Source organism: Ascaphus truei (assembly GCF_040206685.1).
Source record: "Ascaphus truei isolate aAscTru1 chromosome 3 unlocalized genomic scaffold, aAscTru1.hap1 SUPER_3_unloc_12, whole genome shotgun sequence".
Taxonomy (NCBI): domain Eukaryota; kingdom Metazoa; phylum Chordata; class Amphibia; order Anura; family Ascaphidae; genus Ascaphus; species Ascaphus truei.
The window spans coordinates 75,127-98,482 of record NW_027453824.1 but is presented as its reverse complement, the minus strand read 5'-3'; the positions used below and the strand labels follow the sequence as shown (position 1 = coordinate 98,482).

Below are 23,356 nucleotides of genomic sequence, written 5' to 3'. Positions count from 1 at the left end.
ATGACTGCTTAAAAAGACTCTTACGGTTTGGGTATGGTTTAGCCAGCCAGCCTGCTAGCTAGGACTGCTGTGTTAGTCAGTTTTCTCCCAACGTGGAGCAGGATTTATTTGCTTAAAGGGTCAGTGTACCCGCATGTTATGTTGCTGTGGAGAAATAAAGCCACTGAACATTTTCATTTATCCTGAAACTACACGTGTGGACTGTTCCCTGACCTCGGCTACAGGCCGTCCTGCCACAGGACCCTTGAGATGTGGTCTGCCGTGTAGGGGCTCAGGGGCTTACAACACTTTGGCCAAAATGATAAACTAAAAGACCATTTTATTTAATAGATATCTATACATGTATATTTAGACACTGTACCGTGTATAGGTTTCACTGAGCTCTGTCTGTGTTTCATGTTCTGTCTCTGGTTTTTAAACAACGAAAAAGCAGCAGGCAGGAATCCAAAGACAAGGTAAACGGGTATCTTGAGGCAAGCACAGGTTACAACACTAATCTGCCAACTTGGAGGAGGGCTGGATGAGCATATAAGGAAGTGGCAGCCAATAGCAGGGCTGCACCAGGCTGTGGGGGATGAGCCATTAGACATATTCTGTCCACTGGTAAGCAGGGGCAGAGTGTGCAGCATGTGTGGGGAAATTGGAGATATAATTAACCCCTTGTGTGTCCCTGATGACGCGACACCGGTGCGCGAGGAAGTTTCTCCTTGGGAGATGTGTCGCGGGGGCGGGGCTTAAGCCTGATCCTGGCAGAAGTAGCGCGGCGCTTGCGCGTTGTCTGTAATGAGGGGCGTGTCGCCCGAGGTGTCACGGGACTGTAAGGAATCGGGGGCCACGTCCCTTGCGGCGTGACTCCTCCTTACCCACTATACACAAAAGACACTAGATGGCGCTCGACACTTATAAACAATCATGCAGTGAGTATAGTGATAATATATGTAATCAAAAATAAAGTGCAATGAGTGCTATAGGAAAAAACTCAAACCCTGAAAGGACTGTTTCAATTGTCCACAAGAAAGCACAATATAGAGGAAGTCAGGGGAGCATCATTACCTATAAGAAAAAATAAATAAAACCATAGTGCAAAACGTAATAGTAAAATACACTTGAATGGCAGATCTCTCTCAAGAGCAAAAGACGCTAGATGGTAACACTGCAACCATAGACTAGCGACAAGGAGCAAAAATCAGGAGGAAAGTGCGTCCAGGACAGAGACACAGAGTCAAAAGATAAAATGCCAAACTTTTATCCGACAATGATAAAATTGGAGGCTTACGAGATATCAGATGTTTAACAGCATTGGTGTAAGGTAAAGATGTTCGCCGAGTCGCGTTCTCGGAATCCCCGCACACTGCTGCCGCATCCACCGATCTCCGACCTCCGACCTGTACTGCTGGAGCCGATACGTCACATCCGGTTCTCTCAACTCGTATGGAAGACGCCACCGGAACTTCACAGCAGTCTCTCCCTCTGGATCTAACACTGGGGGTTACGCTCAGTACGGGTCGGAGGTCGGACCCTTGGACACGGAAACGGATTTAACTACGGAACTCTCTATACTCCTGAACTCGGCAAGTACAACGACTATTCTAAATCTTAACCCAGGCCTGGCCACGCTACAATCACATCCCGGACCCGCTCCCTCTGCTGTCGGTGTGTATATTCAACATCCCACCTCAGTACAGGGGACTGGCCTGGTCTATGGGCTGCACAGCGTGACATTATGCAGAGCCCAAGAGAAACAGACCTGACTGAGGTGGGCCAACTAATCAGGGAACTTGCGATTTGCATTGGTACTTTGGGAACTCAGATCACAAGCCTGGTGCAACAACTTTCCCAGCTTTCACTACAGCCTATTCCGGCCCCAGCCGCGCAGGGTGGCGACCGGCCATCAGAACTCAGGATTCCCACGCCTAAAGAATATGCGGGTGACCCTCTAACTTGTCGTGGTTTTTTGAATCAATGTTAAATACAATTTGAGATTTCTCCCAGCCTGTTCCCCACCGGACGCACCAAGGTAGCCTATGTTTACTCTCTTTTAACAGGGGACGCCTTGGCGTGGGCCTCTCCCATATGGGAGTTGCGTGCGGAAAGCACCCAGGATTACCAGCTCTTCCGCCAAGAATTCCAGCAGGTATTTGATATTCCCGCCCGCAGAGATACTGCCGCTGCTTCTCTTGTTCAATTGTCTCAAGGTTGTAGGTCCGTAGCCAAATATGCATTGGAATTCCGGACTGTCGCGGCGGAGACGCATTGGAACCAAGAAGCCCTTATTGCTGTGTTTTGGCAAGGTTTGTCCGACTCTGTAAAGGATGAACTTGCAGTTCAGCCCAGGCCCCAGGGATTGGAGGAATTGATCGCACTATGCATACGAGTGGATCAGCGCCTTCAACAGCGCCGTCATGAACGCCAGCGTCCCAGAATTTTCTCTTCTGACCCTATTCTTCCCAGATTCTTCCCAGCTATTCGTCCTGTTCTAGACACTGTGGAACCCATGCAGATTGCCAGTCAAGAGTTCCGTAATAACGACAGGACTGCCGATAGAACCCCTGACCGGACTGCCGAAAGGGCTCGTCGCCGGAATGAGGGCCTTTGCTACTACTGTGGATCTCCTGAACATACGGTACGTTTTTGTCCTTTAAGGCCCAAAGAACAAACACGACCAATGGGGCAAGAGGGACTCATTTTGGGGTCAATATCTTCTCACCCTATCTCTGAAGAGGAACTCCCTAAGAGAATTATGCTTCCAGTCTCGCTTGAAGGTCCGAATTTTCGCGTAACCACAGCCGCTTTTCTTGATTCAGGATCCGGTGGTAACTTTGTGGATCAAGATTTTTCTACTCTTAATAAGATTCCGCTCATCGCTAAGAAATCGCCGATTGGCCTCGAGACTATTGATGGTCGTCCTTTGCAACCTGCCTTCATCACGTTAGAGACTCTTCCTCTCACCCTTTCTGCCGGTACTCATACCGAAATCATATCCTTTGACGTGATGCACTCTCCTGCCGTTCCAGTTATCCTAGGATTACCCTGGCTACAGCAGCACAACCCACGCATTGATTGGAGGGATGGCAAGACAATTCAGTGGGAGCCAGAGTCAGACGCCTCACCATTGCCGGTCATTTCTCCTACCACAGTCCTCGCGGGAGTGGAAACGCCCCCGGCTAATGATTCTGCTCTTCCTGAAGCATATGCGGATTTCATCGACGTGTTTAGTAAGACACAATCGGAGGTTCTACCTCCTCACAGACCTTATGATTGCCCCAGTAATCTGGTTCCCGGCGCTGTTCTTCCAAAATGTAAGTCCTACCCCTTGTCTCTCCCTGAAACTGAAGCCATGGCAGCATACATCAAAGAAAACCTTGAAAAAGGATTAATTCGTAATTCTTCGTCCCCCGCTGGTGACGGTTTCTTTTTTGTCAAGAAGAAAGATGGATCCCTGAGACCATGCATTGATTACCGAGGGCTCAATCTCATCACAGTCAAGAATCGATACCCCCTTCCGCTGATCTCCGAACTTTTTGATAGGCTTCAAGGGGCAAAAAAAATTTCCAAGCTAGGCCTCCGAGGAGCTTACAATCTTGTTCGCATCCGAGAAGGCGATGAATGGAAGACTGCCTTCAATACCAGAAGCGGCCACTACGAGTATCTTGTAATGCCCTTCGGCTTATGCAATGCTCCTGCTGTTTTTCAGGATTTCATGAATGATGTCTTCCGTGATGTTCTCAACTCTTTCGTAATCGTCTATCTGGATGATATCCTAATATTTTCTAAAAATCTTCAATATCATGTCCAGCATACCAGGCTCGTTCTCGCTCGCCTTCGTGTCAATAATCTTTACGCTAAGCTCGAGAAATGTCTTTTTCATCAAACCTCTACTGCCTTCTTAGGCTATATAATTTCAGATAAAGAATTTTCAATGGACCCTGAAAAACTTAAGGCTGTTTTGGATTGGCCTCAGCCCAACTCTCAAAGCCATCCAGCGTTTTTTGGGCTTCTCCAATTACTATAGGAAATTCGTCCGAAATTTTTCCACCACTGTGGATCCCATTACGGCCCTTACCAAGAAGGGAGCTGACCCGTCTGTATGGCCTCCGCAGGCCGTCTCGTCCTTCGAAACCCTGAAACAAGCTTTCGTCTCGGCACCCATCCTGCGACATCCTGATGTTAGTCTTCCTTTTACTTTAACAACAACACATAGTATTGCACACTGCTCACTAACAATTATAAATAATATTTGAAGACCAAGTGTTAAATAACACTAAGTGAGTGCTACCTATGTACAGAAGTTAATATCATTAACAATTGAATGATCACGTGAAGAAGTCACAAGAGCATTCACAGAAGTACATTTGGGGTGCACATCACAGTAAACATTTTTAAATTTTCTAACAATGCTATAGTGAAAAACCAAAGTGAAAGTGAAAAAAGTGAAAATCATATATACAATTAAAACACGTTGCGCTGATGTTGTAACCCTTAGCAAGATAATGAAATAATATCATATATTGACTGAAAACCTGGGCCTCTAGGCGTTAATCGCTGGTTTGTCCTCCTGCCTATTGTGGTAAAAGTAAGGTCTCAGGTATAATGCAATTAATTGCCAGATGAAAAACAGTTGGAGGAGCGTCATCAACCATATAATATGTGCAGCACTATGTATGGCTATAGCTCTAGCCCACAAGCAGCGTCCACAGTATGATAATGAATAGACCAGTGGGAGTTCCCTCACTAATAAGCTATCATATGAACGCTACTTGCTTGCAAGTAGCAGAGCTCCAACATCGCTCTCAACCAGTACTGGGTGTCCCTATGACTAGTGGCAGTGATGAAGGGTAACAATAAAGTATGGAACCATATAGTAACAGTCTATAATAGAATTGCACAATGATATGGGGGATTCCCTATAACTGAACTGTCATATAAACGTTGCTTGCTGGCAAACAACACAGCTCCAACATCGCTGTCAAGAATTACTAGGGGTCCCTGCACTGGTGTCAGATCATGGTAAGTGCTAATGTATCACTGTATAGTGTGATACTTAGCTGTGTGTACTCTCAACGTCTGCTGCTGCTGCTGCTGCTAGAGGAAAGTAAAGCCATCAGTGCTGCCGGAGCGCTCCTCCTAGCTGCTGCTTGCTCGGGGTCAGCTGCCAACGTGAAGTGACGTCACCACGTCACGGTGCCCACGCCCTACGCGTTTCTCTCCAGGCGGAGCTTCGTCAGGGGCAGGTGGATGCCGGGACTCAGGGCTTGCCTCATTAAATATCCCTAGAGCAGGTGTATTGAATGAAATGTTAATGTGAACCTCTTACTGTCACTGACGGCAGATACAAGAGTTCATAATACGCGGCGCATGTCCCTGATACCCAGCCATGGTAACACTATTACTGCTAGAACTGAAATGAAAATTAAATTAATAAAGGAATCACAATCATGATAAATAAAAATACTTATATGCAACTACAACGCAAACTTAATATATCAGTAGGATACTGAGACTGAAGGCATGCTGGTCAGCAACTTTGGTCACTGATAAGGAGAGTTCAGGGTGAAACATATGTATGTGCCAAAGTATTGACAATTGTAAATATGCATATGGCCATCCAGTGATTGATAAAATGTATTTATGGGTAATCATAACTTATTGAGGTACTAAACCAGAATTAGTATGTTCTCATTGCACTCTATTACATAGTGCAGACAGGGGGAAATGGGGGAAACGAGGTTTAAATGAAAGGGGTGAATGTAAATCCCTCATTCAGACCCAATGGATATAAAGTTCTAAGACGATATATCCATTCAGCCTCGATTTGCAGGAGTCTACGATCAATGTCGCCTCCTCTGATAGTATTGATTATTCGGTCAATCCCTATAAACTGGAGGCAGCTAGTATTAGGTTTAGGGTTATTAGGGTTATTAGGTTTAGGGTTACTGATATATTAAGTTTGCGTTGTAGTTGCATATAAGTATTTTTATTTATCATGATTGTGATTCCTTTATTAATTTAATTTTCATTTCAGTTCTAGCAGTAATAGTGTTACCATGGCTGGGTATCAGGGACATGCGCCGCGTATTATGAACTCTTGTATCTGCCGTCAGTGACAGTAAGAGGTTCACATTAACATTTCATTCAATACACCTGCTCTAGGGATATTTAATGAGGCAAGCCCTGAGTCCCGGCATCCACCTGCCCCTGACGAAGCTCCGCCTGGAGAGAAACGCGTAGGGCGTGGGCACCGTGACGTGGTGACGTCACTTCACGTTGGCAGCTGACCCCGAGCAAGCAGCAGCTAGGAGGAGCGCTCCGGCAGCACTGATGGCTTTACTTTCCTCTAGCAGCAGCAGCAGCAGCAGACGTTGAGAGTACACACAGCTAAGTATCACACTATACAGTGATACATTAGCACTTACCATGATCTGACACCAGTGCAGGGACCCCTAGTAATTCTTGACAGCGATGTTGGAGCTGTGTTGTTTGCCAGCAAGCAACGTTTATATGACAGTTCAGTTATAGGGAATCCCCCATATCATTGTGCAATTCTATTATAGACTGTTACTATATGGTTCCATACTTTATTGTTACCCTTCATCACTGCCACTAGTCATAGGGACACCCAGTACTGGTTGAGAGCGATGTTGGAGCTCTGCTACTTGCAAGCAAGTAGCGTTCATATGATAGCTTATTAGTGAGGGAACTCCCACTGGTCTATTCATTATCATACTGTGGACGCTGCTTGTGGGCTAGAGCTATAGCCATACATAGTGCTGCACATATTATATGGTTGATGACGCTCCTCCAACTGTTTTTCATCTGGCAATTAATTGCATTATACCTGAGACCTTACTTTTACCACAATAGGCAGGAGGACAAACCAGCGATTAACGCCTAGAGGCCCAGGTTTTCAGTCAATATTTGATATTATTTCATTATCTTGCTAAGGGTTACAACATCAGCGCAACGTGTTTTAATTGTATATATGATTTTCACTTTTTTCACTTTCACTTTGGTTTTTCACTATAGCATTGTTAGAAAATGTAAAAATGTTTACTGTGATGTGCACCCCAAATGTACTTCTGTGAATGCTCTTGTGACTTCTTCACGTGATCATTCCTTTTACTTTAGAAGTTGATGCGTCTGATTGTGGTGCAGGCGCCATCCTGTCCCAGAGATTCTTCCCTCAAGATAAGCTTCATCCATGCGGTTTTTTTTCAAAGAAGTTTTTCGCCCGCTGAAAAGAACTATGATGTTGGCAATAGAGAGCTCTTGGCTATCAAGATGGCCTTACAGGAATGGCGACATCTCCTGGAAGGTACCCGCGAATCTATTTCTATATTGACCGACCATAAAAATCTTCTGTATATCGAAAATGCACGTCGTCTGGGGTCTCGTCAAGCTCGCTGGGCACTATTTTTCTCAAGATTTAATTATACTCTGTCCTATATTCCTGGTTCTAAGAACACAAAAGCTGATGCCTTGTCCCGACAATTTTCTCCGGAGGAAAGATCCGAAGAAACCCCTGAAACTATCGTACCCTCTAAGTTTATAATTTCCGCCAACTCATTTGACATTCTCGAAAAGATCGTTGAAGCTCAAACACAAATTCCGAGTGGTCTAGAGGTACCGGAAGGGACTCTTTATGCCGCACCCAGGTTTCATCAAAAGATATTAGAATGGGGTCACTCTGTCCGTTCAGCCGGCCATCCCGGCTTCAAAAGAACTTTGGATCTTATCAAGCGTACTTTTTGGTGGCCTAATATGGCAAAGATGGTTCATGAATTTACTAGTGCTTGTCCAGTATGCGCACAAAACAAGACTCTTCATCAAAGACCCTCAGGCTTGCTCATGCCCTTGCCAGTACCCGAACGTCCATGGTCACATATTTCAATGGATTTCATTGTGGATCTACCCCCTTCCAGAGGGATGAATACCATTTTGGTCATCATTGACCGTTTTTCAAAACAGGCCCACTTTGTTCCACTCAAAGGACTTACCTCCTCGCCCACCCTAGCTGATATCTTCACCAAGGAGGTGTTTTTCGCATCCATGGGATACCTACATCCATAGTCTCGGACCGAGGCACGCAATTTATATCGAAATTTTGGCGGGCTTTCTCCAAGAGGCTTGGCATGGCGCTATCCTTCTCGTCAGGCTATCACCCCCAGACTAATGGGCAAACAGAAAGACTAAATCAAACGCTGGAACAATACCTGCAGTGTTTTATTTCCGATTCCCAGGATAATTGGGTTGACCTGCTACCTTGGGCAGAATTTGCAACCAATTCACTTCGTAATGAATCCACGCATGAAACCCCGTTCTTCGTGAATTATGGTTTCCACCCTAGTCGACTGCCAATCTCAAACATTCCGATAGGAGTGCCGGCGGCTGATGAATGGGTAACTACTCTTCAGAAGTCATGGATCAAGATTCAGTCCGCGCTTCTTAGCGCCGCTCAGAAATTCAAGTCTCAGGCAGACCACCGTCATCAACAGGCCCCTAATTACAAGCCAGGGGACCGAGTTTGGCTTTCGTCTAAGAATATCAAGTTGAAGTCTCCGACCCCGAAATTAGCACCTCGATTCTTAGGGCCTTTTCTGATCCAGGAACAAATCAATCCGGTAGCATTTCGTCTGCAACTTCCGTCTTCCATCAGGATTCCAAACGTATTCCACGTTTCCCTGCTCAAGCCATTCGTCCAGAGCAAACGGTTCCCTGCTAAGACCCATAGACTCAAACCAGTCACGGTCCAAGGACAACCTGAATTCGAAATCCAGACAATCATGGATTCTCGTGTATCCAGAGGAAAGATACAATTCCTTGTTCACTGGAAGGGTTATGGCCCAGAGGAACGCTCTTGGGTACCCAAGGAGGACATCCATGCTCCAGTTCTCTTGGACCGCTTCCACAAGAAATTTCCGCAGAAGCCTTGGATGGATCGTCCTGAGGTCGATCCTGAAGGGGGGGTACTGTAAGGAATCGGGGGCCACGTCCCTTGCGGCGTGACCCCTCCTTACCCACTACCAGTACTGCAGCGGCTGCTGCCCCTGACCCCCGTCGCTACCCATGCCGCCGCCCAGTGCATACCTTGAACTCTGCCGTCGCCATCTTGGATTCTGGCACTGGTGTTACAGACCCTCAGCTGGGCTCTACTATTTACTGGTCTCTCAGCCACTCACGAGCAGCTTCTCGACACGCCTCCGCCATGCCCCTCGTCCGGATTGGTCACTGTCGCTTTAAAGATCCGGCTGTGACTTCACTTCCTTGCTCTGCATAGCTCCTTGCTTCCTGTGTAGCCTGGAAACTGTGTCGTGCTCCTGTTTGTCTTTACTCCTACAGATTTGAACCGGCTTGTCTGACTTACCCCTCTGGCTCCCGACTTCAGCTTACCCATCACGATTCTTACCTCTCAGACCCTTGGACACGGAAATGGATTTAACTACGGAACTCTCTATACTCCTGAACTCGGCAAGTACAACGACTATTCTAAATCTTAACCCAGGCCTGGCCACACTACAACCACATCCCGGACCCGCTCCCTCTGCTGTCGGTGTGTATATTCAACATCCCACCTCAGTACAGGGGACTGGCCTGGTCTATGGGCTGCACAGCGTGACAGGGACACATCATGGGGGCGGGACCGAAGGCCAATCCTTACAAGAGGTAACCAGAGTAGTGTCAGAGTTACATAAAAAAGGTGGCCCCCTTGGGGAAGAGAAAACCCTAGAGCCGATACGTCATTATTTTTATTATCCCAATCTACACGAGGAAGTAGAAAGAGTGTGTGCTACATGTAACCGATGCACACCGAGCAAAGCGCAGGAACAACGGGCGCCAGTACCGAGTAGTCATACTAAAATTCCACTACACCTAGTCACCATGGACTAATTAGCACTAGAAGAAATATGATCCGGTGAGAAGTATGTTCTAGTTCTTACAGATCATTTCACAAAATATGCTGTCGTACTACTAAAGATCAGACCACTATAACCACAGTGAAGGCTCTTTGGGAAAGGTTGATGCAGGCATATGCTTCCACTCCAATCAGGGGGCTACCTTGAATTTATCCTGTTAGCTGAATTATGCAAATTATACCACATTCAACAGTCCAGGACAACCACATACCACCCCCAAGGCAATGGAGTGTATGAAAGGCTTTATTGAGTATGTTGAGAGCATTAGATGACTCGAAATAAAGGGATTGGCCAGAACACATTTGAGAGTTTGTCTGGGCCTACAACAACACTGTTCATCGTACTGCAGAATACACACCTTTTTATTTGTTGTTTGGAAGAAATGCCCAGCTTCCTCTAAACATGGTTCTGTCGACTCCTACACCAGAATCCTCATTTAGTCCAGATACCTGGGTAAAACATCACCATGGAAGACTACATCTAGCTCATGAAGAAGCTGCTCGCTGTTGTCATGGGGTAGTTTTGTCCCATGGGGAGCGCTGCTTTGGTCGTCCACGTCCTGTTCTTTTGCGTCCAGGGGATAGGGTGATAGTGGCAGACCGAAAAAAAAATACAAAGCAAAGTTAAGGGTGAATCTACTCCTTAGGTAGTGATTATGCAGCCTAATCCCGGCATACCGGGATGTACATGATTAGACCAGTGCAGGGATCAGGGCATGAGTACACATTACATCGTAATCTAATGCGACCCTGTAAGATTCAGGCACCGCCTAGAGAGAATGAGGGAGTCAGAATCCTCCAGAAGCAACTCCAGAGCCATTAACTCTGGTGCTATGGTGGGCTGTACCAACCACATCTAGTGAGGAATCTGCTAGCCTAAGGGAACATCTAGCTGAGCCTGATGATTCAGAAACTCAGACAACAGTACCAGAGGTAGAGAGTGAGACTTTTATTGGAGGTCATGAAAGGGATTCCGACACCAACGAGGACCAGCGACTCTTCGAACAATAATGTAGATCAGCTACAGTATCCGTCAACGGCGAGTAAGAAGAACAATTCATGAGTAGTTCACAAAGAATACATTTTGGTTTTCCATCTGATTATTTCCAGAGCTCGGGTACTCTCCAGTCTCGGAGAGCCAAGAGACTATGGCCCTTATTCTGTAAGGTGTGATAAGCGCAGATGACGTACTATCGCATAAGAAGCCCTGTTGACTTTAATAGGGCTTTTCCTGTGATGTCATCAGAGCTTATCACACCTTTTAGAATAAGATCCTATGAGTGAAAACTGTTCTTAAGTGGAATGTCACTGTGAGAGGCCACAGTATGGTTACGAGGGGAAAATGTAAGGGGCAAATGAAGTCTTCCTGGTGCAAGCAGGGGAAATTAAATATCGGGGCAAAATACGCCTTTCAGGCCCTCATTCACTGCCGTCTCGATTACTGTAACCTCCTGCTGTCCGGCCTTCCTGCCTCTCACCTGTCTCCCCTACAATCTATCCTAAACGCTGCTGCCAGAATCACTCTACTCTTTCCTAAATCTGTCTCCGCGTCTCCCCTGCTGAAATCCCTCTCCTGGCTTCCGATCAAATCCTGCATCTCATATGCAATTCTCCTCCTCACTTTTTAAGCTTTACACTCTTCTGCCCCTCCTTACATCTCAACCCTAATTTCTCGCTATGCACCATCCTGACTCTTGTGTTCTGCTCAAGGATGCCTTCTCTACTCCCTTTGTATCTAAAGCCCTCTCCCACCTTAAACCTTTCTCACTGACTGCCCCGCACGTCTAGAATGCCCTTCCCCTCAATACCCGACTAGCACCCTCTCTATCCACCTTTAAGACCCACCTTAAAACACACAGGACACCTACAAGCTTATATTGAACCCCAAAATAACCACAATATATATAAGTGTCACAGAGGAGTGCTACTGAGCATGGCAATATATATTTTAAACCAGAGACAGAACATCCAATGACACCTATACACGGTACAGTGCCTAAATATATATATATATCTTTTGAATAAAATGGTCTTTTAGTTTAACTCTATGTAAGCCCTTGAGCCCCTACACGGCAGACCACATCTCAAGGGTACCTAACACTAATATAAATTCTTAATAACCTGTACATTACCAGGAAGAATGATTTATAATAAATCTGTCAAAATTAGTTGCATAGTTCTAAGTCTTCTTCAACAGGAACACCACTAGCAACAATGAATGTAGAGTCATTTTACACTAGCATCCCCCACACAGATGGGATTTCAGCCTGCAGATACTTTTTGGGACCGCAGGAGCCACTCAAAGAGACAGAGACTAAATGCATCGAATTTATTCTGACCCATAACTACTTCACATTTGGAAATGACACATACCTCCAGACAACCGGGACCGCTATGGGCACTCGAATGGCGCCACAGTATGCCAATCTGTTCTGTGCAAAACTGGAAAGTGACTTTCCACCTGTCACTTGAAACCCCTTACATACCTTCGCTACATCGATAACATCCTCCTGATTTGGACCTCTGGTGAACAGGACCTCCTACAGTTCCATGATGTAACGGACGTGCTCGCCACAAACCGGGACCGGACCGCGGGGCTGAGGTGGGGATGTGTATACTTTGACCTTAGACCACAAAACCGGTTCAGGATTGCGCAGTCCGTAGTCAATCATAGCAGGGTCAGGATTAGAGAAGCCAGGGTCAGGGTTGGAGACCGTAGGGTTGTCGATGTACAGGCTGGAGTTCGGCAACAGGAAGTCAGGGGCATACAACTTCAGCATAGTAGCTGAAGTGCAGGAATGGCCTCTGCGGCCCATGATCTCCGCAAGGGGAGAATGCAGGTCTCTGGAACAAAGTAAGGCTGGCACTGGGGATCCAGCACTTCAGCACAGGAACCAGATAGCAGACCTCCCTGGGGTGAATGCAGCAGGTCTCAGGAACAAGGCAAGACTAGCACTGGGGATCCAGTGCTTCAGTACAGGAACCAAATAGCAGACCTCTGCCTGGGGTGAATGCAGCAGGTCTCAGGAGCAAGGCTAAGGCAATATAGCTTGTGGCAAACACATTTACATCCAAGTGAATCTTGGTTTATGCTCAGCAATGAGGAACTGGGAAAACCCAGTATAAGAAGGGCAGGAAGCCAATCCATAGACAGGGGTGTGTGGGAATTCCTCAAATGACAGAGCAGAGAAACAGAGCTGCAGTGATTGCAAGCACATGTGATAGTGCTAGCAAATCCAAGGAGAGGTCTGTCTGAGAGCTCATCAACTCTGCAAGGGTGAGCTCCAGCAAAACCCAGAAAAGGATTCCTTACACATGAGAACTTCAATACGTTCCACCCGACCATCAACCTCAAACTCACCCATTCCCCGGACGAAGTACACTTCCTAGACACCGCAAACCTACAGACAGAGACAGCTATTTGAGGGACAACAGCTTCCACCCAACACACACTAAGCATGCAACCATATACAGTCAAGCCATACCATACAACTGGATATGCTCCGACAGAGCCGACAGAGGCCAGTGGATAACAGCCTTGAGATTGGATTTCATAAACCGTGGATATAACCACAGAATTGTAGACCAGCAAATCCACAAAGCCACCAGAATACCAAGAAGTGATCTCCTTGAATACAGACAGAAAGAGACAAGAGACAGGGTACCTTTGGTGGTCACATATAACCCACACCTAAAAGCCCTACCCAAGATCGCCAGGGAACTACAACCCATCCTCCAGGAAGATACAAGACTGCAACATGTCTTCCCTGAAACACCCTTATTATCATACAGACAACCTCATAATCTCAAGAAAAGAAAAAGAGATGGTGAGGAGTAAAGTATTGTATTTAATGTCTTTATTTATATAGCGCTTTAATGTACATAGCGCTTCACAGTAGTAATACACGTGGTAATCAAATAAATAACAGATAATATAAATAACAGATCATGGGAATAAGTGCTTTAGACATAAAAGTAACATTAAGGAAGAGGAGTCCCTGCCCCGAGGAGCTTACAGTCTAATTATTCAACAGTCTAATGTATTCAACAGTACAACTGAATGTGGGACAAGACCATGCCAGGACGCAAGATGCAAAACCTGCGCAATGCTCCACACAGCGGGCACAATACAAATACCAAACAGGAATCTGGAATACAAAATCAGAGGAAGGTTCACCTGTTACTCCAGCAATGTCGTGTACCTCATCATGTGCATGAAATGCCCAGGGGGCTGCTACTACATATGGGAGACGGGACAGGGGCTAAACAAGAGAATGAACCTGCATCGCCACAGCATCACACGTGGAACAAGAGACTGTCTGCATCGCAACAGCATCACACGCGGAACAAGAGACAGTCCGCATCACCACAGCATCACATGCGGAACAAGAGACGGTCTGCATCGCCACAGCATCACATGCGGAACAAGAGACGGTCCTGTTGGTTAACATTTCTCTGACTCTGGTGAACGTTCTGAATGTGGCCATACTCACAGGTAATCTTAGAACACCGAAAGAGAGACGTTGCATGAATAAAGTTTATGCAACTGTGTCACGGGAACTTGTGAGAGGCCTATATTATACACCAAAATACCTGGGTTGAACTGAACACGACTAGATATGATAAAATATAATTTATTCCTTGAAAAAGGTGAACATACAAGATATACAAATAACAGGCAAAATATTGACACTTACTTAAGGGATTTGGACAAGAAAGCCATCAGGATACAGGATTGGCAATTTCTTCCATAACACAGGTTCAGATGTAACCATCACGAAAAGCACAAAGACCATAGCCATAGGCTGAGCCTTGTTTATATACAATTATTTCCCATTGAACACAACCTAAACCCAGCCCCTCTCATAAATCAGTGGTGAGGTTGACAGTCTTCCCCAGAGTAAAACTCCTCCCACCCCAGGACGTTTAAAAACTTATTTTCCTATCTAAATAACTTCATAACTTCAGTTCAGTAATACTTGCTGGCACGCAAGGCATATTAATACATTCCGGCACGCATGACGCTCCCAATGAGACTAAATATTACCGTGTAATACTAAAATTAAGAGAGATATTAATATCTGTCTCTTAGTACCTGCTAGCCATCATGTGTCTGTAATCATTATGTGCGAATCCGTCCCACGAATACACACATGTAGTTTTTAGCACGTTCAGCCGAGGACATCTCATAATAGTCTTATATTTAATAAGGTCACTCATTCTGATATCTCCTTCTGTAACCGCACCCCTGGCCCCCATAAAACCCCTTGTCAAGAAATCCTTTGAAGCTGGGCCTCCGGTGTAGAGAACATTTGTCACAGGTGCTATATTTCACACCCAATGCTCCAGACCTGGGTCCTAGCTGTCTCTACCAGCAATATACCCTTTGCCTGCAACTTAGGTATTAACATACACTAACCCCCTCTGTACTTTTCACACCCAACTTCAATCAAGCCTTTTGAAGCCCAGATATTTCTGAAAAGACACCACACATATTTGTATTTTCCTAAAACTGTAGCTCATTAACCCCTTAAGCCTCCCGCATCAATCCCAGTGTATGTATTGGTGCAAACACTGGAACAGAAACAATACATTTTTACAGGGGAATACACATTAGGATGCTGAAGCAAGGTAAAAACACATTACTGGACCACAGTGCAGTTAACCCCTTGCTTCCCAGGTGAGAGTAGGGGGTGGCCAAATGGGGTGTAACCCCTTTAATCCCGGGCCAAACCCCCTCTCCCATGACAAACTGACACTTAGCGATGGCCTAAACCGAGGCCGCAGTTTTATGAGTATGAACTCTCTTCCCATGAGTGCTAAAGGCCATGTCCATACATACTGTGCTATAAATATATGCACACACAGCTGTCTCTTACACATACTAATACTCTGTCATTCCAGCCCTATATACCAATCGGGAGCACATAGTATCTACACACACTTTTAGTAATGCTACAGCCTCTTACATTTCCTCACCTACCCACACCATTGATATACACTCCCACTCCACACACACCTTTTGTAAAGCGCTGTATACACTGTGGGCTCTTTACCAATTTATATTGCCATACATACAAACATACACACACACTCACATCACTAACATTCAGGGACTATTTAACACCTCAAGTCATAAATCGTATACTACACAGAGGGGGGGGAGGGTGTTGGGTTTCAGTCACAGATAACATTCCTACAGTATATGCACTGGTTTTAAGTTTAACCTCTCTTGCTTTATTCATTGTACCATCGCCGGAAGAAGAGATCAGTGTATCTCGAAAGCTCGCACAAATGAAAGCATTTCGTTAGCCACAGAACGGTATCATCTATTCATTTTTTATATATATATATATCTATATACAGTAGGGCCCCGCACATATGGCGGGTTCCGTTCCAGGACGCCGCCGTAAAGTGGAAATCGCCGTAAAGCAGGGCCCTACTGTACTGTATTGTACCTCTTGAAAACAGAGATGCAGAGCTGTAACCCGACTGTTTCGCTGACAAATGGCATCTGACAAGGTGTTGCGCACGAGCTAAAACTGTTGCTTTGTGACAGCCGGATACTTTGCTGCTGAGCGCATCATGCTGAAAATCGCCGGAAAAACGGAACAAGCGCCAAACCTAATGAATATGGGTATACATTGGGAAACGCTGTATGAACGGAACGCTGTAAAGCGGGGCCCTACTGTATACAAAACTCAAAGTGTTGTTTGTGCGTCCCTGTAAACAATTTGATTGGGCCGTTGGTCCGCCCGCCCGCCCTCCCACGGCTCTCATTGGCCGGTGTGTCTCGCCCTCCCGTGTGTCCCGCCGCCCCACGGCTCTCATTGGCTAGTGCGCTCTAACCCACTATTACACTCGCACACCAACACCACACTCATTCCACCGGACCCCCGCATCACCGCCACCCTGCCGCCTCCCCTCCAGCTGCCTGCATCACACCCGCACCACTGCCTCACCTCCGCTGCCTCCCCTCCGCAGCCTCCCCTCCGCAGCCTCCGCCGGCGCATGCGTCCACCCGTGGGGGACAGAGGGGGGGGGGATGCAGGTGGGGGAAGACATGCATTGGGTTGAGATAACCCACCCACTCACTAACCCACCTACCCAGTCACCCACCCACTAAATGTCACTCAAGGCACTACCCCCCCCCACCCACTCACTAACCCACTCACTGAACTCTGAAGGGGGAAGGGGAATTGGACATGTGAAGGGGGGGCAGGAGCTGTGAAGGGGGGGGGGAAACAGAGCTGTGAACGGGGGGGTACTGAACTGTTAACGGGGGGGGCAGACCTGTCGAGGGTGGGGGGGGGGGAAATCAACAATGTAAAGGGGGGGGCAGAGCTGTGAAGGGGGGGAACGGAGGAGTGAAGGGGGGGGGGGGGCCCGAGCTGTGAACACGGAAGGCCCGCATTCATGTGCAGGGGGGTCCAGATTGCTGTCAAAGGGGGCGAAAGCGGAAGGGGGGGAAAGAAAGAGGGCAATGGGGAGAGAGAGGGGGGTCGTAGATAGTGGGTGAGCGGAGAGAGAGGTGGAGCGGGAAAATTCTATCCCGGGCAACGCCGGGTATATCAGCTAGTATATATACATATATATATATATATATATATATATATATATATATATATACAGTGGTTGACAAATCACCAAAAAATCTACTCGCCACACAAAAAAATCTACTCGCCACCTAGTACCAAACGTGTGCTGCTTGGGCCAATATTTACTCGCCCGGGGGTTAAATCGCCCGGGGCGAGCAAATGTATAGGTTTGTCGAACACTGTATATATATATATATATATATATATATATATATATATATATATATATATATATATATACAGGGCTTGACAAATCACCCAAAAATCTACTTACCGAACCAAAAAATCTACTCGCCACCTAGCACTGCCCCTGCTTTTAAAAAAATTCATGGAATAAATTCCTAGTAAGAACTAATAACAAGATTCGTTTTTGACATAACAGTTATTTATTGTATTACATTTATACTTTACTACAATTAGTCCTTGTTACACAGCAGGAGAGATTTGAAAATGACATGCATACATCAATGTTTAACCAATGACACATTTAGTCCACATACATTATCCTATATCCGTACTTGCAGTATATTGATGCTCTGTTATATGAGGAGGTTACACTGAGTGCTGTTATATGAGGAGGTTACACTGAGCGCTGTTATATGAGGAGGTTACACTGAGTGCTGTTATATGAGGAGGTTACACTGAGTGCTGTTATATGAGGAGGTTACACTGAGTGCTGTTATATGAGGGGGAGGTTACACTGAGTGCTGTTATATGAGGGGGAGGTTACACTGAGTGCTGTTATATGAGGGGGAGGTTACACTGAGCGCTGTTATATGAGGGGGAGGTTACACTGAGCGCTGTTATATGAGGGGGAGGTTACACTGAGCGCTGTTATATGAGGAGGAGGTTACACTGAGCGCTGTTATATGAGGGGGAGGTTACACTGAGCGCTGTTATATGAGGGGGAGGTTACACTGAGCGCTGTTATATGAGGGGGAGGTTACACTGAGTGCTGTTATATGAGGGGGAGGTTACACTGAGCGCTGTTATATGAGGGGGAGGTTACACTGAGTGCTGTTATATGAGGGGGAGGTTACACTGAGTGCTGTTATATGAGGGGGAGGTTACACTGAGCGCTGTTATATGAGGGGGAGGTTACACTGAGCGCTGTTATATGAGGAGGAGGTTACACTGAGCGCTGTTATATGAGGAGGAGGTTACACTGAGTGCTGTTATATGAGGAGGTTACAGTGAGCGCTGTTATATGAGGGGGAGGTTACACTGAGTGCTGTTATATGAGGAGGTTACACTGAGCGCTGTTATATGAGGGGGAGGTTACACTGAGTGCTGTTATATGAGGGGGAGGTTACACTGAGCGCTGTTATATGAGGGGGAGGTTACACTGAGCGCTGTTATATGAGGGGGAGGTTACACTGAGTGCTGTTATATGAGGGGGAGGTTACACTGAGCGCTGTTATATGAGGAGGTTACACTGAGCGCTGTTATATGAGGAGGAGGTTACACTGAGCGCTGTTATATGAGGGGGAGGTTACACTGAGCGCTGTTATATGAGGGGGAGGTTACACTGAGCGCTGTTATATGAGGAGGTTACACTGAGCGCTGTTATATGAGGGGGAGGTTACACTGAGTGCTGTTATATGAGGGGGAGGTTACACTGAGTGCTGTTATATGAGGGGGAGGTTACACTGAGTGCTGTTATATGAGGGGGAGGTTACACTGAGTGCTGTTATATGAGGGGGAGGTTACACTGAGTGCTGTTATATGTGGAGGAGGTTACACTGAGCGCTGTTATATGAGGGGGAGGTTACACTGAGTGCTGTTATATGAGGGGGAGGTTACACTGAGCGCTGTTATATGAGGGGGAGGTTACACTGAGTGCTGTTATATGAGGGGGAGGTTACACTGAGTGCTGTTATATGAGGGGGAGGTTACACTGAGTGCTGTTATATGAGGGGGAGGTTACACTGAGCGCTGTTATATGAGGAGGAGGTTACACTGAGCGCTGTTATATGAGGGGGAGGTTACACTGAGTGCTGTTATATGAGGGGGAGGTTACACTGAGCGCTGTTATATGAGGGGGAGGTTACACTGAGCGCTGTTATATGAGGAGGAGGTTACACTGAGTGCTGTTATATGAGGGGGAGGTTACACTGAGCGCTGTTATTTGAGGGGAGGTTACACTGAGTGCTGTTATATGAGGAGGTTACACTGAGTGCTGTTATATGAGGAGGAGGTTACACTGAGTGCTGTTATATGAGGGGGAGGTTACACTGAGTGCTGTTATATGAGGAGGTTACACTGAGCGCTGTTATATGAGGAGGTTACACTGAGCGCTGTTATATGAGGGGGAGGTTACACTGAGTGCTGTTATATGAGGAGGTTACACTGAGCGCTGTTATATGAGGGGGAGGTTACACTGAGTGCTGTTATATGAGGGGGAGGTTACACTGAGCGCTGTTATATGAGGAGGTTACACTGAGCGCTGTTATATGAGGGGGAGGTTACACTGAGCGCTGTTATATGAGGAGGAGGTTACACTGAGCGCTGTTATATGAGGGGGAGGTTACACTGAGTGCTGTTATATGAGGGGGAGGTTACACTGAGCGCTGTTATATGAGGGGGAGGTTACACTGAGCGCTGTTATATGAGGGGGAGGTTACACTGAGCGCTGTTATATGAGGAGGTTACACTGAGCGCTGTTATATGAGGGGGAGGTTACACTGAGCGCTGTTATATGAGGGGGAGGTTACACTGAGCGCTGTTATATGAGGAGGAGGTTACACTGAGCGCTGTTATATGAGGGGGAGGTTACACTGAGCGCTGTTATATGAGGGGGAGGTTACACTGAGCGCTGTTATATGAGGAGGAGGTTACAGTAAATGTCAGCAAAGGAAATGTACTGGCTGCATAAGTATTCAGCCCCCTAGGTCAGCGCCCGGTAGAAGCCCCTTTGCAGAAATGACTGCTATGAGTTTTTGGATCTGTCTCTCGTAGCTTTGCACAGAAGGATGGTAACATGTCTGCCCGTTCTTCACGGAAAAATGGATCCGGTTCTGATAAGTTTATTGGGGATCGTCGATGGACGGCAATCTTCAAATCTTGCCATAAATGTTTCATTGGATTCACGTCAGGACTGTGACTGGGCCACTCCAGAACAATCATTTATTCTCCACTTTGGCTTTGTGCTTCGGGTCATTGTCCTGCTGAAGTGTGACTTTCCCCCCCAGTGTCAGAGTCTTGGCTGAACTCAAACAGGTTTATCCAGGATTCGCCAGTGCTTGGTACCATCCATTCTCCCCTCCATCCTGACGAGCGTCCCAGTCCCTGCTGAAGAGAAGCGTCCCCAGAACATGACGTTGCCACCACCATGGCTGACAGTTGGGATGGTGTTGACTGGGTGATAAGTCCGTGTTTACACATCAAGAATAAGCCGATCCCTTCACAAAGCTGGGCTGAATGGACGGGTCGCAAGAAAGAAGCCATTACTCAAAGATGTGGAAAAGGGGTTGTGGTCAGATGAGACAACAAGTGAACATTTTGGTCTAAATTCCAAGCGTTACATCTGGCGCAAGCTCAACACTGCACATCACCCAGTCACCAGCAATCCAACTGTCTGGCGTGGTGGCAACATCACGTTATGGGGTGCTTCTCGTTTTGCTGTGTGTCTCTGTGTGTGTCACACTGTCACACTGTCCCCTCTCTCCCGTCAGATGGTGAAAGCGATCCAGGTTTTGCGGATTCACCTGCTGGAGTTGGAGAAAGTGAATGAGCTGTGTAAGGATTTCTGCAGCCGCTACATCTCCTGTCTGAAAACCAAGATGAACAGTGAGACTCTTCTCAGTGGTGACCCCGGGGGTCAGTACTCCCCCATACAGCACCAGGTATACAAATGGGAACCCCAAATAATACTACTCCCCCCATGCATCTTGCTGCTAATACCTCTCCCTATTCACCCTAACACCCTGCTGCTAATACCTCTCCCTATTCACCCTAACACCCTACTGATAATACCTGTCCCTATACATCCTAACACCCCGCTGCTAATACCTCTCCCTATACACCCTAACCCCCCGCTGCTAATACCTCTCCCTATACACCCTAACACCCCGCTGCTAATACCTCTCCCTATACACCCTAACACCCCGCTGCTAATACCTCTCTCTATACACCCTAACACCCTGCTGCTAATACCTCTCCCTATACACCCTAACATCCCGCTGCTAATACCTCTCCCTATACACCCTAACATCCCGCTGCTAATACCTCTCCCTATTCACCCTAACACCCTACTGATAATACCTGTCCCTATACATCCTAACACCCCGCTGCTAATACCTCTCCCTATACACCCTAACCCCCCGCTGCTAATACCTCTCCCTATACACCCTAACACCCCGCTGCTAATACCTCTCCCTATACACCCTAACACCCCGCTGCTCATACCTCTCCCTATACACCCTAACACCCCGCTGCTAATACCTCTCCCTATACACCCTAACATCCCGCTGCTAATACCTCTCCCTATACACCCTAACACCCCGCTGCTAATACCTCTCTCTATACACCCTAACATCCCGCTGCTTATACCTCTCCCTATACACCCTAACACCCCGCTGCTAATACCTCTCTCTATACACCCTAACATCCCGCTGCTTATACCTCTCCCTATACACCCTAACACCCTGCTGCTAATACCTCTCCCTATACACCCTAACACCCCGCTGCTAATACCTCACCCTATACACCCTAACATCCCGCTGCTAATACCTCTCCCTATACACCCTAACATCCCGCTGCTAATACCTCTCCCTATACACCCTAACATCCCGCTGATAATATCTCTCCCTATACACCCTAACACCCCGCTGCTAATACCTCGCCCTATACACCCTAACACCCTGCTGCTAATACCGCACCCTATACACCCTAACATCCCGCTGCTAATACCTCTCCCTATACACCCTAACATCCCGCTGCTAATACCTCTCCCTATACACCCTAACACCCCGCTGCTAATACCTCTCTCTATACACCCTAACATCCCGCTGCTTATACCTCTCCCTATACACCCTAACATCCCGCTGCTAATACCTCTCTCTATACACCCTAACATCCCGCTGCTTATACCTCTCCCTATACACCCTAACATCCCGCTGCTTATACCTCTCCCTATACACCCTAACATCCCGCTGCTAATACCTCTCCCTATACACCCTAACATCCTGCTGCTAATACCTCTCCCTATACACCCTAACATCCCGCTGCTTATACCTCTCCCTATACACCCTAACACCCCGCTGCTAATACCTCTCTCTATACACCCTAACATCCCGCTGCTTATACCTCTCCCTATACACCCTAACATCCCGCTGCTAATACCTCTCTCTATACACCCTAACATCCCGCTGCTTATACCTCTCCCTATACACCCTAACACCCCGCTGCTAATACCGCTCCCTATACACCCTAACACCCCGCTGCTAATACCTCTCCCTATACACCGTAACACCCTGCTGCTAATACCTCTCCCTATACACCCCAACATCCTGCTGCTAATACCTCTCCCTATACACCCTAACATCCTGCTGCTAATACCTCTCCCTATACACCCTAACATCCTGCTGCTAATACCTCTCCCTATACATCCTAACACCCTGCTGCTAATACCTCTCCCTATACACCCTAACACCCTGCTGCTAATACCTCTCCCTATACACCCTAACACCCCGCTGCTAATACCTCTCCCTATACACCCTAACATCCTGCTGCTAATACCTCTCCCTATACATCCTAACACCCTGCTGCTAATACCTCTCCCTATACACCCTAACATCCTGCTGCTAATACCTCTCCCTATACACCCTAACACCCCGCTGCTAATACC

The 23,356-nt window shown here is 46.9% G+C and overlaps 1 protein-coding gene across 6 annotated transcripts in view; it reads left to right on the top strand.

Moving 5' to 3' along the window:
- PKNOX1 (PBX/knotted 1 homeobox 1) overlaps positions 1-23,356 on the top strand; it is a 236,018-nt gene that overhangs the window by 144,069 nt on the left and 68,593 nt on the right. For all 6 annotated transcript variants that reach the window (XR_012790040.1, XM_075580548.1, XM_075580545.1 and 3 more), the window contains one exon: positions 21,183-21,353. Coding sequence is in view for 5 of the 6 variants with exons in the window: in XM_075580548.1 (XP_075436663.1) it covers positions 21,183-21,353 (171 nt within the window). In the remaining variant the exon portion in view is untranslated. The remainder of the gene's footprint in view (positions 1-21,182; positions 21,354-23,356) is intronic.